This window comes from Necator americanus, chromosome I (assembly GCF_031761385.1).
Source record: "Necator americanus strain Aroian chromosome I, whole genome shotgun sequence".
Lineage (NCBI taxonomy): Eukaryota > Metazoa > Nematoda > Chromadorea > Rhabditida > Ancylostomatidae > Necator > Necator americanus.
Window position 1 is genome coordinate 25,914,061 of NC_087371.1, and position 14,376 is coordinate 25,928,436.

The following is a 14,376-nucleotide window of genomic DNA, read 5'->3' on the forward strand; positions in this document are numbered from 1 at the left end:
TCCTTAATACTACGCAATGATTACTTTATTTTTAATTTCGCAATAATTTTTTTAGTAGTGAGTAATTTTAATTATATTATGTTTCTGGCTAGGTTCTGACCAAAATTACAAAAATAACCAAAATTACAAAAAAAAATTAACTAATGCTGACAGGTTGATTTCCGATAATTTTTTTTTAAATAACAAATAGCCGATGAACAAGTCGAGTCTGGTGTTGAGAACACTTAATAATGTTAGTGATGATAATCCCTTAGTCCTTGTTTAGAAACCAAATGGGATTGAGAAAACTCGATGCAAAAAATATAAGGAACCAGTTAAAAATATTATTAAAAGTCTTCAATTCCCACAGAATCGACTCGATTTCTGGAGTCTGAGTAAGAATTACCGTGGAAATCAGTTTTCCATCGACGCTGATCACTACATCGCCAATATCCGCACCTTCCGGTGCATACGGGGTAACACCACGAACCTAAAAGTAGAACTTTTTGGACTGAAACCTGTTGGTTGCAGAGAATACGAGAAAAAATTTAAGAAAGCCAACACGGTTCGTTCGAGATTTTCCCACTCTTATTTCGAGAAGAACAGAAGAACAAGAAGAACAAGAACATAGTGGACTTCATTGATTTCATAGAAAAACTTGAAAAATGGGTTGGCAAAATTACAAAGTAAAAAGTATAGCTGCCTCCGTCATATTTTTTTCAATTTACCGCTCCTCTGGAGATACATTACATTCCCTTCTCCGTCGCTTTTCTCCCATGTCCTGTCCCATTCGAGACAACACAGTCTTTTTCATATAGTTCTTCAGTTGAAATCTAGCAATATTTTTGTCTCTACGTTTTTCTACATTATTTTATTTCTATTTGTTCTTATACTTGTTTCAATCTTTCTACAACGGAAGGGAGCTGAGGTTTTCAACAACCAATCGTTTATTTTCTGCGTGTATCTTCGAAAGCAATTTTCCGGAGCCCTAGGTACAATTCGTTGAATTGGACGACGCCCTTAGCTCGTTGCATAGATTTGCAAAAACAAAAAGGATTCAAAACCACTCAAGGAGGGGATATGAGGTAGACGTAGGTACATACTGTGAGATAATCACATTCCACGTGAAAAAGGCAAAATATTTTGCAAGCGCAGATTGTCCCCATTTTTTGAAGGAAAATAAATTCAAAACATCGTTCAAAAAGTTTTTTTTTTCAAATCAAAAATCGTGCAATTTCCGTGGTGTAACTTTTCTTACGAATTTCCATTGCGTTTTTTTTTCCTTTTGAATTTTCAGTTTGGTTCATTTCAGCACTTTCAGATAAAAGATGAAAATCATTTGTTCTTGCGATTTTCTGCACTGCTTTTTTTTTACTTTTTTTTACTTTACTCTAATAGAGGGAGGAAAGAAAAGGGAATGTGTCGTATGTTCAAACAGATAAGAAAAGGGAAAACGATGCGAGACTGGCAGATTTTGCGATAGTTGTCCTGGGAAGCTCCGAATGCATACGGGTGATTGCTTCAAAAATTATCATACTTTGAAATTTCAAAATATAAACAATTTTTTACTATTTTATAAACTAAAATTAGCTATCAGTGATGTTTACGACAAATAAATAGTACTGCAATAACTGTATTTTCTGCCTTATAAAATACGATCTAAAATTAATTTTAAAAAAGAAACGAAAAAGTGCTGGAGTTGCTGGTATTCAATGCGCTTAACCAGAGTTGGGTGCGAAGAGTTAATTGCCAAATGACTTTTTGCGCTCCAACTGCAAGTTCGATTGGAGCAGCACTGTCACCCCCCCCAAACTTCCTTTTCGCAAACCGACTGCTTTTTTTTTAGTAGAATGGAATGAATGTTATTATTATTCCTGGCAAAAATGCTACTTCTCTTGCGGTGCTAAGAGAACCGCCAGGTATCCAGCTGCTTTCTAGACACCTTCGTCCGTACACACCACAGCAGAAACCCCTTCTCTTTGGATAGGTTTCGCTTGAAGATCATGAAAATGTCACCACGCGGCTACGCGACCTTTCCATGTGTGAATGGATTGACAGAACCTGAAGAGCGAAGAAAAAAACCTCTGCTTTGATGACTCCGTTGTCATTGTATGCGTAAATGGTGAGTCCCAACTTCGCATGTCTCTTCTCCACCTCATACTCTTCTCGCATTGACAACTTCCAACCTCCATCATCGGTTCGAATGAGCTCGAAAAAGTCCGGCTGTAAAAACGTAGCCCTAGGAAATATCCATAAATAAAGCGTACAACAAGCGAAGCACAACCTGAACGGCAAGTTTAACGCATATCTTCTCGAGCAACTGTTTTGGGTTTTGATTTCCATGCGAGATCACCGTTGTTTTTCCATTTGGAAGTTCGATTCGAAAAATCGAGTCAGATGAAGAGGAGGGGCAGTTCATAATGGTGTCACGAGCAGTCGACGAGCACAGCGCACGCAAGTCGCTCACTCGTACGTCGACCGATTTGCGCCACCTTAACAGAAATTATACTTCGACCTTCGTAGGTCACTGTTCAATTGCTCAGTAGTTCAAAAAGAAATCCAACTGAAGCGGAATCCGGAATCGTTCCATTAAACTAACATTCGGAAATCGTAGAGGTTGTTGTACAGCAGGAAGACACTGGTCAGAGGGCTTTCAGGTAGAATGAGGTCTTGGATCGGCGTCGTGATCTCGTCACTCAAATCCTGCAAACAGAAATCGCTATCTAATGGGAATTTAAGTGCTTATATGGTTTTCTTAGTGCGAAATGTTTCTTCCTATCACTTTTGTGTTGTAAATAATTATACTTCATAATTGTACCCTACAGTTAAGTACGCACAGCGTAAAATGCGTAGTGATGCGGGGACGCGACGCGTTCGCGGTGACGGCGTGCACTGATCTGTGTCTACAGTGTGCGGAAAGCTTCTAGAACCTTTTCTTTTGTGCTTTTTATACTTCTTCAAATTTTTTCTGTTTAATATTACATGATAACGTTTCTCAGTACTAATAAAGTGCTTTTCTATGAGTTTCACCGTTTCTTTTGGTCCTGGGATGCCTGTAAGATCTTCAGTTTTCAGAGATTCATTTTCTGTCCCATTTTTTGTGTAAATGTGCATGATTAGTAATAAATAGTAATGTAATCTGGATCGTAGTAAAATCCTAGAATTCCTCCTAGAGGAATGTTTACCATGCAAAGTTACGCAGAAAAGCGAGGCGGAAATCTAATCCTTGCAAATTGATATCTTTGAGGAGACACCCTGGAGTCAGGAGGAACTGGTGAATTTGTGAGGAGGAGTTTTCTCGATATTATGACTACGAAAAATGAAAATTGTGTACAATTACACAAGAGAGTGGGACCGAAAGTAAATCCTCACGAAAATGATAAAATAAATAGAAAATTACTTCATTAGGAAAATGTAATTATAATCAGACAATAGTACACGTAAAATAATGAAAAGCAATGGAAGCAAAAAGAAAAGTGGGTCCAAGTGAGAATGTTCTGCGTACTGTAGAGGCAGCTCAGAGCGTTCACCGAGGACGCGTCGCGTCTACGCGTTACAACATGTTTTACGCGGACTGTAGGTCCTCAGCGTTTTGGTGTACTGTAGCATCAGTGGTTCTACGACCAGGTAAGTGAATTTACGCAGCAAGACTGAGCAGCCCTTCAGACATTTTCTTTCCTCATTTATGTTTATATTTTTATTGTTTATCATTATTATTGTTTTTTTTTAGAATTTATAGTCCCCTCCACTTCCCTATCTTGGTTACCAGAAAAAATCTCGAAAATGTTTGCTTTGGTAGTGTGATCCCACGAGATTAAGCCGTTCCGCATCGGATTTTTCGAAAAAAAAAACTCTAGTAGAATTGGCTGCAGTTTTCTTTTTCTGTTTTTTGTAGGCGCAAGATGAGGAGGAAAGTTATTCACCATGAAATTTTCCTCAATCTTCTGAAACAAAGCAAGGAAACCAAAGCAAGGAAGCTTGGGAGACCAAAGAGCTCTTCAGGATTGTTTTAGTCAAAAAAGTCGAAACTGCACTTGTAGTACAATAAATTATTCCATATTTATGCTCCAGTTGATGTAAAGACTAATTTTGTTAGAAAAAATACATTGTTAACGTCATCCTATCGATTTTCTTAAGAGTACATACGTGCACCTCGGCATGGGATGCAGAAACCTGGAAAACATTGTCTAAGACATTCCTTGCGACGTTTTCGGGTAAAATTCATATCAAATAGATTAAATAGAACTTATTTGTGAATTAACAACTAAGTAATACTCCTAATATCAAGTTTTAAAGAAGTTTTCTCAAGCTTTCTAAAAAAATTCTCTTCTAAAACAATGTAATTTTTACAATAAAAGCAATTTTCCGAGGTAATTCTTTACGTGGTTTGATCCACGACAAGCAGATTGTGGTGTGATTCCGGAACATACGGTAGAATAAATAAGCTTGATTGGAGGAAAAAAGAATAAAGAGGCAGTATCTGATAAGAATGGGAATGAATGAAGAAAATTGTTTGATTCGAGGATTGCGATGAGGATCGACGGATATCTCATTTACCAACGATAACGAAATTTGAGAACGGTGAGAAATAGCGGCCGTATGGAGGATCATTTTCTTGAACTAGTTGAAAAGATTTTACGAGGTTAGTATTTTTTTCTCACGGATAAAGAGATTTCAAGGAGTGTTAATGGACAAAGTTGTATGAATGTCAACTTGTGAAAAAAGTAGAAATCTTCACAACTTTGTAATAGATAAAAAAATTGAAAAAAATGAGGTATAAAGAGAGGGAAAAAGAAAATAATTTGGCAAAATATTTCTAGCAAAGTGAGGGAACGTGATCACTGGATTCCCTTCAAGGAACCAGAAAATATTCGATGGCCATGACAAAGTATATTTATGAACGTAAATCGCTATCCTGGGAATCATAGACCATTTTAATTAGTTTCCGTCCATAATTAATGCAGCGAAACGAAGCTGAGGAGGGCGCGAAAGGAGGAAAACAAACCAAAAGAAAATAGGAGAAAAGTGAAAAAATGGAGGATGAACTGATGAATACGTTGAAAACATATAAGAAACTTAAACTGAAATAAATCAGAAATGAAACAAAGGTGAAGTTCTTGGAAAAACTTCAGTAGCATAGCAAAGGAGCGGTTATCCTGACAACATCCAATAAAGTCGAGGAAAATCAGTGTCAGATAGCCAGCAAAATACCCGAGTGAATACGGTATGAGGAAAGAACTAAACGGAATGTTTTGGCAGAGACGTCGCATCTGTTAAATGAACATCGCCGTAGAACATTTTGTAAAAGTGCGCTCCATTTGGAAAAGATTAGAGCGCGCGACATCCGTTTCTCAATCCGAGGCTATTAAATACCTCCTCCGGCTGCATAGAAATAGCAGTAACTAGACGGTAATAAAGCCGGCTGCAATAGACACAGCTGCATTGCACTTACGTAAACGTTTCCTAGTGTCGTCATCCCGAACGAGACGATTCTCTCAAGTACAGGAAGAATACGAATGAAAACATGAGAGAAACAAATTGATGCCACCAAGCATCGACCATCGACGACACCCAGCTGGGTACGTAAGCCGGGGAATTGGCCGGCGTTCGACGTCGCTACCCAGGAAAAAAACCTATTGTTGTCTCCGTGATGAATGAAACAAACCGGACAAGGCGGTGAGCAAATTCGCCGCCATGCGAATGAGCATCCAGAGCGAGGACTCATCCGTCAAGTGTACTTCTTTAGTGGAAAGGACATGATCAATTTGTTGAGGCGAAAGATTGCGCTCGTCTGGATGGCAGAAAGTTCACTCGGCCACCTCATTCGGGCATTTTTCGAACAGATTAGTGCAACTAGAATGTCCCTTCGAGGGCGTTTTCCATCCATTATGGGTATTGATCTGCGCTGTGACCATATGCATGCATAGTCATTTCAAAACCAGTCGAGATGCAATGGTGCAATTGCACAAATGGTTGCGATTTCGCGGTGGGACCCTCGCTAGCGCGGACTGCAAGGGACCCATCGTACTAATTGGCGGTCGCATTGTTTGGGTAGCTTTGGATAGTAATATTATTTGAATTTATAGTATGTCGTGTATTTATGGCTTAGACCTACGTAGATCTTACCGTTGACATCCTTTTCGCAAGACCAAGCGGGACGTGGCTCACAACTCACCCTACGCGGTTAGGAAAAGTCCGGAACTAGCTTCAGGGGTGGCAACACGAAAACGCATGTCATTTATAATATATCGTGTATATCAATCTTTCTTCTTATTTTCTGTTTTCTAAAGCAATCTTCTAATGTTTTTCTAGAAAGAAAATCCTAGAATTTCCTATCTTTTGATTTATTGAGAATGGCAATTGTTCATTGCCCTGTGATCGGGGTTGGTTTCCAGCATGCTCGTGCAAATCCTGCAATCTTAGTGTAATCTTAATTAATCACCTTCCGCCTCCCTTTGTTTGAAAATGAAGGATTCCCTTCCCAAAAAGCATCTTCTGACCAGTTATTCAAGCTCTTAAACCGTTTTTAATGAGAACATCGCTAGTTTTAGCTGAAGAGGTCATTTATGGGTTTGTAATTTGAATGAGAACGTTTTTTTGTCACATCAGAAATAAGGTCAGTGAAAGGACATGAAGGTGTAAAGCTGGATGATTAGAAGGGCGGCACACCCAGTCAAGGACGTTTAAAGTTCTATGGATTTATTTCTGCAAGTTATTTGAGAATTTTCTAAGAAATACTGAAGTGGTCATTGAATTCTCCTCGTCCTATTTGGAATTTTCAAAATTTCTCCAGTTTATTTCTAGAGATTTCCAGAGGCGGCTGAATGTACGTGTAGTAGAAAGAAACTCTAGGAAGAACTCCTAGGAGGGCAAGGATAAATAAAGACAGAACGTCGAGTGTCACATTTTGAGTCATTGCACACGGTTTTCGGACTGGTTCAGGAAGGAACGGCTGGCGACGGCGGTCACATCGACGCATTCCAGATAGACATGGAAAGTGACTCGACAATGCGATTCTAGATCTATCGCTTCAGAAGTGATCCGAAGAACCACACCGTAACGAGCCTAAGTTGACCTCTTCTGAGAGTGTATACTCTTCTGGATCTAGTGGACAACAACCACACGATCAACTCCAACCACCCGATGCCAGAGTTCGAAAAATTGACACATGGTTTGTGCGATGGTCGAGCGGAACGTCACGGTCTCCGTAACGCACGATAACGCCAGACCAGATACGGCAAAGCTGAGTCGACAATTGCTGGTCTTCCGGAAATGCAATGGGGAAGCGGAAAACAGGCTCGCCCCGTCCAGGAACCACAGCAGTTCCGCTCTGGACCCACGTCACAAGTCCTTTCCGCAACACATGGTCGCATTATTTTCCAGAACCGCTTGTAGGCCTCATGAACAACAAAGTTGGAGTATTTCCAACTTCTTTCCACGCATCATGTGCACAGGAAACCGTGCAAGGATTCCAGTAATCCCAAAAATAAACACTCTATATCTTTCACCTTGCAGCCTTTTCTGAAGCAGGATCATCGAAAATTTGTCCAGAAAATGACTTGATATGGCGGAAAATGATGATGATTGTGACGTTGATCAAGGACCTTCCTCAAATTCAAATTAGTTAGTTAATTTCGAACTCAATTTCCAAATTTCAATCTAATTTACATTTGAATTGAAGGAAATTATCATTTAAATATTAAAATTTAGCCAGAAACTATTGATTATTCTGGTCTTCGTAACCTCGTGCTGTTGTTACTCGAAATTAAACGCTACTTTTTCTCTAATAGAGCTATCAAGGGTTTATCCAGAAATAGCTTCACACAGCTGAGTTCAAGCAGTCATTAAAGCCACTAACGACTTAATGCTTTTCAGTTCTGTATCATCTCTGCAGGACCAGAATAGCATCGTCTTTTTAAATAGAAGCTCACAATTACGAGTCTTAAAAAAGAGAACGAACACGGTGGAGGGAAATCAATGAGGACCAAAAGAAGAATTATATCCTCCACTGAACAGATACACTAAAAAGATGTGGTGAGTGAAGAAATTGCAAGCGAACGCGGTTGAGGCCTGAAGTTTGAAGCTGCAACTGAAACTGGGTGTTTTTCCTGGATGATGCGTCCGCACTTCGCCAGCCGTATTTTCACACCTGTCAGGTGGTGCTGCAGGTTCTTTTTTTAAAATGGCATCTGATAGCGATAAAAAGCTGCAAATTCGTTCACTTAGACTGACAAGCTGGAACTGAACACTGACGATTGAGATGTGAAGGTCACACCTAAACGCCCACGTACGCATTGGTCGCTTAAAAACAGTGTAGCAGTGAAATTGACGTGGTACGGAAACCCCAGGAAAAACGTAGAGTTCGGGTTGAAGATTACTGAAACGACATCATGGCCCCCCGTCAAATCCCCCTAGCCGTCTTAAAAATATGGCGTGAGAACCGTTTTTATTCCTACGAAGTACGTTAGAACACCGTTAGAACGCGCACCTTTCCACATGATCCGGTTCCCCCATTCATTGGTTTTTTTTTGGTTTCATTGGTTCTTGAACAGGCTGATGAGACGACCTCATTAATCTCGGACCGGTCGTTCGACGCGGGTGCGGCACGTGCACCAAGGTGGCGCATTACCACCGCTTTTGTAGGAAAGAACGCCGTCTTCCACGCCTTTTTTCACGACGATTTAGGGAGTATGAACGGAACCACTTTGGTTTCCGTAATCTGCAACCTTTTGCTTTTGAACTCCAGAGTTTCGCTGTGATTTCCACACTACAGCGAAATTTCATGATACACTGCCTTCGACCAGGATATATGCTCCTGAAATTGAACGTGGAGATTTTAAAGAGTTGAAAAAGATGGAGTAGCACATGATTCGAAGCGCATGAGGTGTCCTGGAGATCTGTATTGGACAACTATTTGGATCCTTGATTTTCTCTAAGAATAGTGAGAGCACAGGAACAGTTGCTGGGAATAGGCCTACTGGTGACGAGATGTAATGAACGGTCGTAGAATCGTGAATTCTTACGATACTAATTCTTACGATATGATGGAACGATTTGAGCTCATTATCCAGATTTCTGAAGCGAAAAATCAGGAGACACTCAAGTGGAAATTAATTTGCAGTTTCAGTAGACTTTCACAGCAACATCGCACTAATTAACGACAAAAACAGCCAGACCGTTGAAGATCACATACAGAAAAGTGGAAATTTGTAAGGTTCCATGAGAAAAGCGGAAATGCTCACGTTCATCGCAAAAAAACTATGATAAACTCCTAAAGGTGGCGTAACTGACGCAACGACGACGCCTAACTGGGAATCGTTGTGGATGCGCCTAGTGCGTTCCGGTTTGCAAGCTTAGTTTGGCGTTCATCAACACATTAACCGTACAACCTAGTCTCTCTCTCTAGGATAGGTACACATAGATGACATGATGAAGAAACACTGGCCTTCCCAGGACGTCTTTCTCAGTGAACATGTCGACGGCATGGTTCTGGATCATTTTTTAAATTTAAATAGGAAGAAAATTAACAATTAATTTAAGAGGGATATAAGAAGCAAAAAATAAAAGTAGAATTTTTAAAATATGAACTGTCGAAACATGTGGGAGAGTTCCTGAGATTGTTGGAGAAAAGCTGAACGACGCTACCACTCCTTCCGGAAGTCAAATCTCGGGAAAATTTTCGATGTTTGGGTTCTTCTCTTGTGGTGGATGAAATATTTTTCAAATAACACAATTCAAATGCGAAGTAATTCAGGAATCAAATGGATCAATAGCAGCAGATACGATCCGTTTACGTGACGAAACAACTCTCTAGCAACTCTTTCCAGGGGAACTCGTACAGTTGATGGAGTTCCATCGACTATACGAGTTTCCCTGGGAATAGATCAAAAATCATTGCGTTTGATCAGTTTGATCTCTGGATGAGTCGGATTGTGATATTTGCAAACTGCGTCTTCTTTAACACATTGACGACAATGCGTTTTTTTTTCTCGTTGTATTTTTCCTCCAGAGACAGGCGCGTTTCTTCGCCGTCCTTCATGTGAGATTTGAATGGATGCCACTAATGTCCAAAGCCTGCTTACACTTTGATTGTCTCGTAGCTCTTGGAAACTTAACCTTTCTTCCTGAGGCTGGACCTAAATTCTTGAAACATCCAACCTTAGGGAGAAAGGTCAGGTTTCTAAGAGCTACAAGATTATCACAGTGTAAACAGGCTTCGGATAGTAGTGGCATCCATTCAAATCTCGCACGAAGGATGGCGGGATGGAGAGAAATAAGTTTCGGGAATTTAGGTCGGAATCGTACTCGAAGCTGAACAATGCTCGTCGTAGTCCTTTTTTATGTTTTCCACTATGCATTTACTGTATTTATTTTGTATTTTATACTTGCCGTATACTCTTCGGCGCAGTATTGAGCGTAATAAATAAATAAATAAATAAAAATAGTCAATATTTGAATGATAAATAAATAAATGGATGAGTCTTATGCTAAAGAAACATCACAACACGAAAGAAACTTCCTCATGCATGTGGGGGGGGGGAAAGTTGAAAATTTATCTTAAAGGCATCACTCCACGAATCTGAGGTGGTACGGATTTCAGGCGGAGTATTCGTGTGCGAGATAATAAATTATGGAGAGGGAGGTGATTCCGTCCATTTCTTCCTAATTGCCGTAAAAAACGGCCCAGAAGATACGGCTTCGGGCGTTCTGGCGCACTATTTTCTACAGGGAGGTCGACTGGAGCGCGCCAGCCTTGTGTGGCGCCGCATCTTCCGGCCCGTTTTTTACGGCAGTTAGGAAGAAATGGACGGAATCACCCCTCTCTCCACAGTCTCCCATCCCGTATACGAATACTCCATCTGAAATCTGCACCACCTCAGATTCGTGGGGTGATGCCTTTAACGCCAGACACCACAGATCACATTGTCCTCAGTAAGCTAAAGGAGGCGAATAGTCCGTGATGTTGAGTTTTAATGCTGGCCTGACCGTACGTAAATGACGTCACCAGATCATTTGCCTCAATCTCTTATATTCATTGCAACTGATTATTCACATATCATTCTTTCCAACGTTTGTTTTTTTCCCCTTTTTCTACTTTTCTTCGAGAAATTAATTCTTTTTTGTGTTTTGTGAAGTGAAACACCTTAATGTTAATCCGGAATTTCTAACACAACATTATTTATTTAATTATTGCTGATTTTTTTTTCGGGAACCCACTCAGAAACGCAAAGATAATAAACCTATTGCGATTGCGATCCACGTGTGAAAGCCTGAGTTAACTCTAGTTTCATTTTCCTCCGGAAACTTTCCTACGTCTATGTACCTAGCGGCCTTGCGTCACATCGTTACCCCATCACCATTTCACCGTCATCGTTTTTTATCTACAGATGGAATGTCGCACTTATACATAGTTCGTCATTGACGTCAACTTGGAAACTGCAGACGTTTCAGCTCAAAACAACCCAACAGTTGCATAAATTTGGAAAAGAACAATTTCGAATCTGAAATACTTCAGATTCCAAGGATCCGAACCTACGTAAATTCTATTTCTGCAGTGCGAGAGTTCTTTCATGGGTGCAGACGAACTTAAATGGAACTGCTACAGGACAAATCCTTCGAAAAGCAGCGAAAAACTTGTTATAGGAGGTTCCGAGAGGAGTTATTGGAGAGATGCCAGTGTTGTTAAAGAAGAATGGAGCTTGACGAATGTTGCTGCTTGAAATGTCCTCACGAAAAAAAAGAACACACCAAAAAACTGTCTTACGGGGCAAAACTGCAAAATTCACTCAGTTTAAGCATTAATGATAATATTTAGATTTTAATAGTGGTATTTATTAAGTATCAATGATAAATGTGATCTAATAGTAACAGTAACGACAGGACTTTTATAATAAGTATAAAAGTACAAGTTCATCTAATAATGGATGGAATTTTATATAGCATCAATAAACAAAAAGTTTTCGTTAATGGAAATCGATCGCGAAAAATTTCACCAAACTCAAACCTTAAACAACTTAAGGAGTCTTTAGGGACATCGCCCATCATTGTTGTTGATCCTAATGAGGCTAAGAATTTTAGAGGGTCACAATTCACAAAACAGAGCAACCAAAACGAAAATAAAAACTTTTTCTTCCGGATTAGGGTAGTGTACTGGAACTCCTGTACGGATAGTTCATTTTTCTGGATTTTCCGTTAAAATAATTCACGTTCATATTTAGTATCGAAGTTTTGAAAGCGTTCCTCTCTAATGAGGAAAATTTTTAAATACACCGTCAATAATCAGCCGGTATTGGTCTGTATGAAGAAAAACAGCACCAGGAATGAATCAAAATACACAAACACAGAGAAAAATCGAAAAAAAATGGATAAATGGATTCAGTCAGCTGAAGGCACTAGAAAAAAAGGAATAATGATTGAGGATAAAAACATGCGAGGTCGGGAAAATTCAGGATTTCGGTACGCGCACTGAGAAATATACACCATGGGGTGCTGGATAAAATGTGCAAATAGAAAATAAAGTATTCCTGGATGTATTCAGGATGTAGGAAAAGGATTTCTGAAATCTCAAAAATATTCACTTCTTTAAGCTAAACTCTGATTTTATCTTCCTAGAAATCCATCTATCCTATGACTCGCATTAACGCTACACAATACGTATTTATTTATTTATTTGAAATATTTGGAAACACCCAATAGATGTGCTTGAAAACAAGAACACGAAATAGCAGGGCTTATTAGAATTTCACCAGAATTTTATACTTTTTTAGAAAATAGTTTTATATAGTTTTAGATAATTTTCTTCGTAAGCACCTCGACTGCTTTCTCAAAGCACTTCTCAGATTTTCTGCTTTAAGGCACCACAAATCCATGAACAAAGGTAGCGAAGAGTACAAATCAGCATTTAAAGTCACTCCGTTTCTGGATTAGAAGAAAAATTACTTTTTACAAAACTAATTTTGTTGCTATAGCCGAATAGAGAGCTTAAGTGGACTACATACTGCCGTATGATGTATGAGAAAAGGTGGTGGCCGAGGTGGAGTGATACCTCTGGAAATCTGTGTGAAGAGACATGAAAGTGATTTACGAGCGCTTGTTTTCTCAACGGATTTTCCCGGGAAGAATTTCCAAGCACCGCGATAAATGGGATTTTTAGCATAAAGCTCTCAAAGCATCGAGTGTAACAGTACATCTTTCACCTTCGTGAAACTGAGACATTACGAATCCTACAATTTTATTTTTCTATTTTTTGGTTACTGTACTTCCATCATTTTCAACAATTCAAAGGTGCTCCTTCGCGACTGAACGAACTATGCAAGCGTCAGGGACAGAAATCGGATTCTACAATTATTTTCAATAGGATTCTAAGATTATTTTTTGAAATCAAGAATTTTTTTAGGATTTTTCTTTTCAATATCCAAAAGTCATTGATAGAATTAGAAAAGCAGTTGTTCTACTATAAGAATCTTATTTTAAAAAACCCCTGACCCCTCAGAGACAAAATCTCAAACCTGTATTCTTGGCAGCGGATTGTTGGTGAGAGCGCAAAGTCGAGTTAACACCGCAAAATCCTTGAGCAACACCTTTTCCTTTGCCCTCACGTCCTCACCGTTTCCGAGGGATTTCAACTAAAAACAACATTCGGCTGTATACCACATCCATTACTAGTTTTCCGGGCGAGTTGACGACATTTCACCGCCGCCGCTGTGCTTACACCTCGATGGCCGCCGATTCTGCGACGAGGATGAAATGCTCGGCCACGCGAGCAGCCGAGCAATCGACCAGGAATCGACCTCCGACACCAAATACAAATTACTATTCGAGTGAAAGCAGCGCATTCGCTCTCACCTGAGAGAGTCGCTCGAGTTGTTTCTGATGCTGTCGGTTGAGGAACGTCACGGCGACGTCAGTGCATGTGGTACGCGCGAGCAGCAACGAGGACATGTTCAGCACCTGAAAAGCGAGAAAAACTTGGCGGTAATTCCGATTTAGTTTTATGAACTGTGGAGTTTATAAATCCCCGTGTGACCTACGAAATCACTCTCGGGACTGAGCAAATGTGTCGATGTTCGACAAAGTATGAAGGAAATCGAGGCGAAGTGTAACACCCTAGAAATCCGTAGAGGAGAAAGAAGGAACAAAAAAATCCCGAGCTTGCATGATAGACAGGACTTTTTAGGAAATTTAACGTAATACTACCCGATGGCAAATTCCCGACCCTCAATGTTCGAAAGAAAAAACATGGAAGAATTTGGAAAAATATGAAGAAAAAGCAAGAAGAATTACCCGAAACGTATTGAACAATGGACGAAAAATGTTGAGAAAAATATCGAAAACAACAGTGGAGAGCATACTGTTGATTGATTTGTAATTGTTCAATTTTTTTCTGCGAAAAATTAA

At 39.7% G+C, this 14,376-nt stretch overlaps 1 protein-coding gene across 2 annotated transcripts in view; it reads right to left on the bottom strand.

The window, feature by feature from the left end:
* Positions 1-14,376, bottom strand: part of RB195_006885 (uncharacterized protein) — a gene marked incomplete at both ends in the record, with an annotated part of 35,744 nt that overhangs the window by 6,609 nt on the left and 14,759 nt on the right. For both annotated transcript variants that reach the window (XM_064180221.1, XM_064180222.1), the window contains 6 exons: positions 386-469; positions 2,062-2,202; positions 2,264-2,471; positions 2,579-2,682; positions 13,488-13,604; positions 13,825-13,929. In XM_064180221.1, the coding sequence (XP_064037110.1) occupies positions 386-469; positions 2,062-2,202; positions 2,264-2,471; positions 2,579-2,682; positions 13,488-13,604; positions 13,825-13,929 (759 nt within the window). The remainder of the gene's footprint in view (positions 1-385; positions 470-2,061; positions 2,203-2,263; positions 2,472-2,578; positions 2,683-13,487; positions 13,605-13,824; positions 13,930-14,376) is intronic.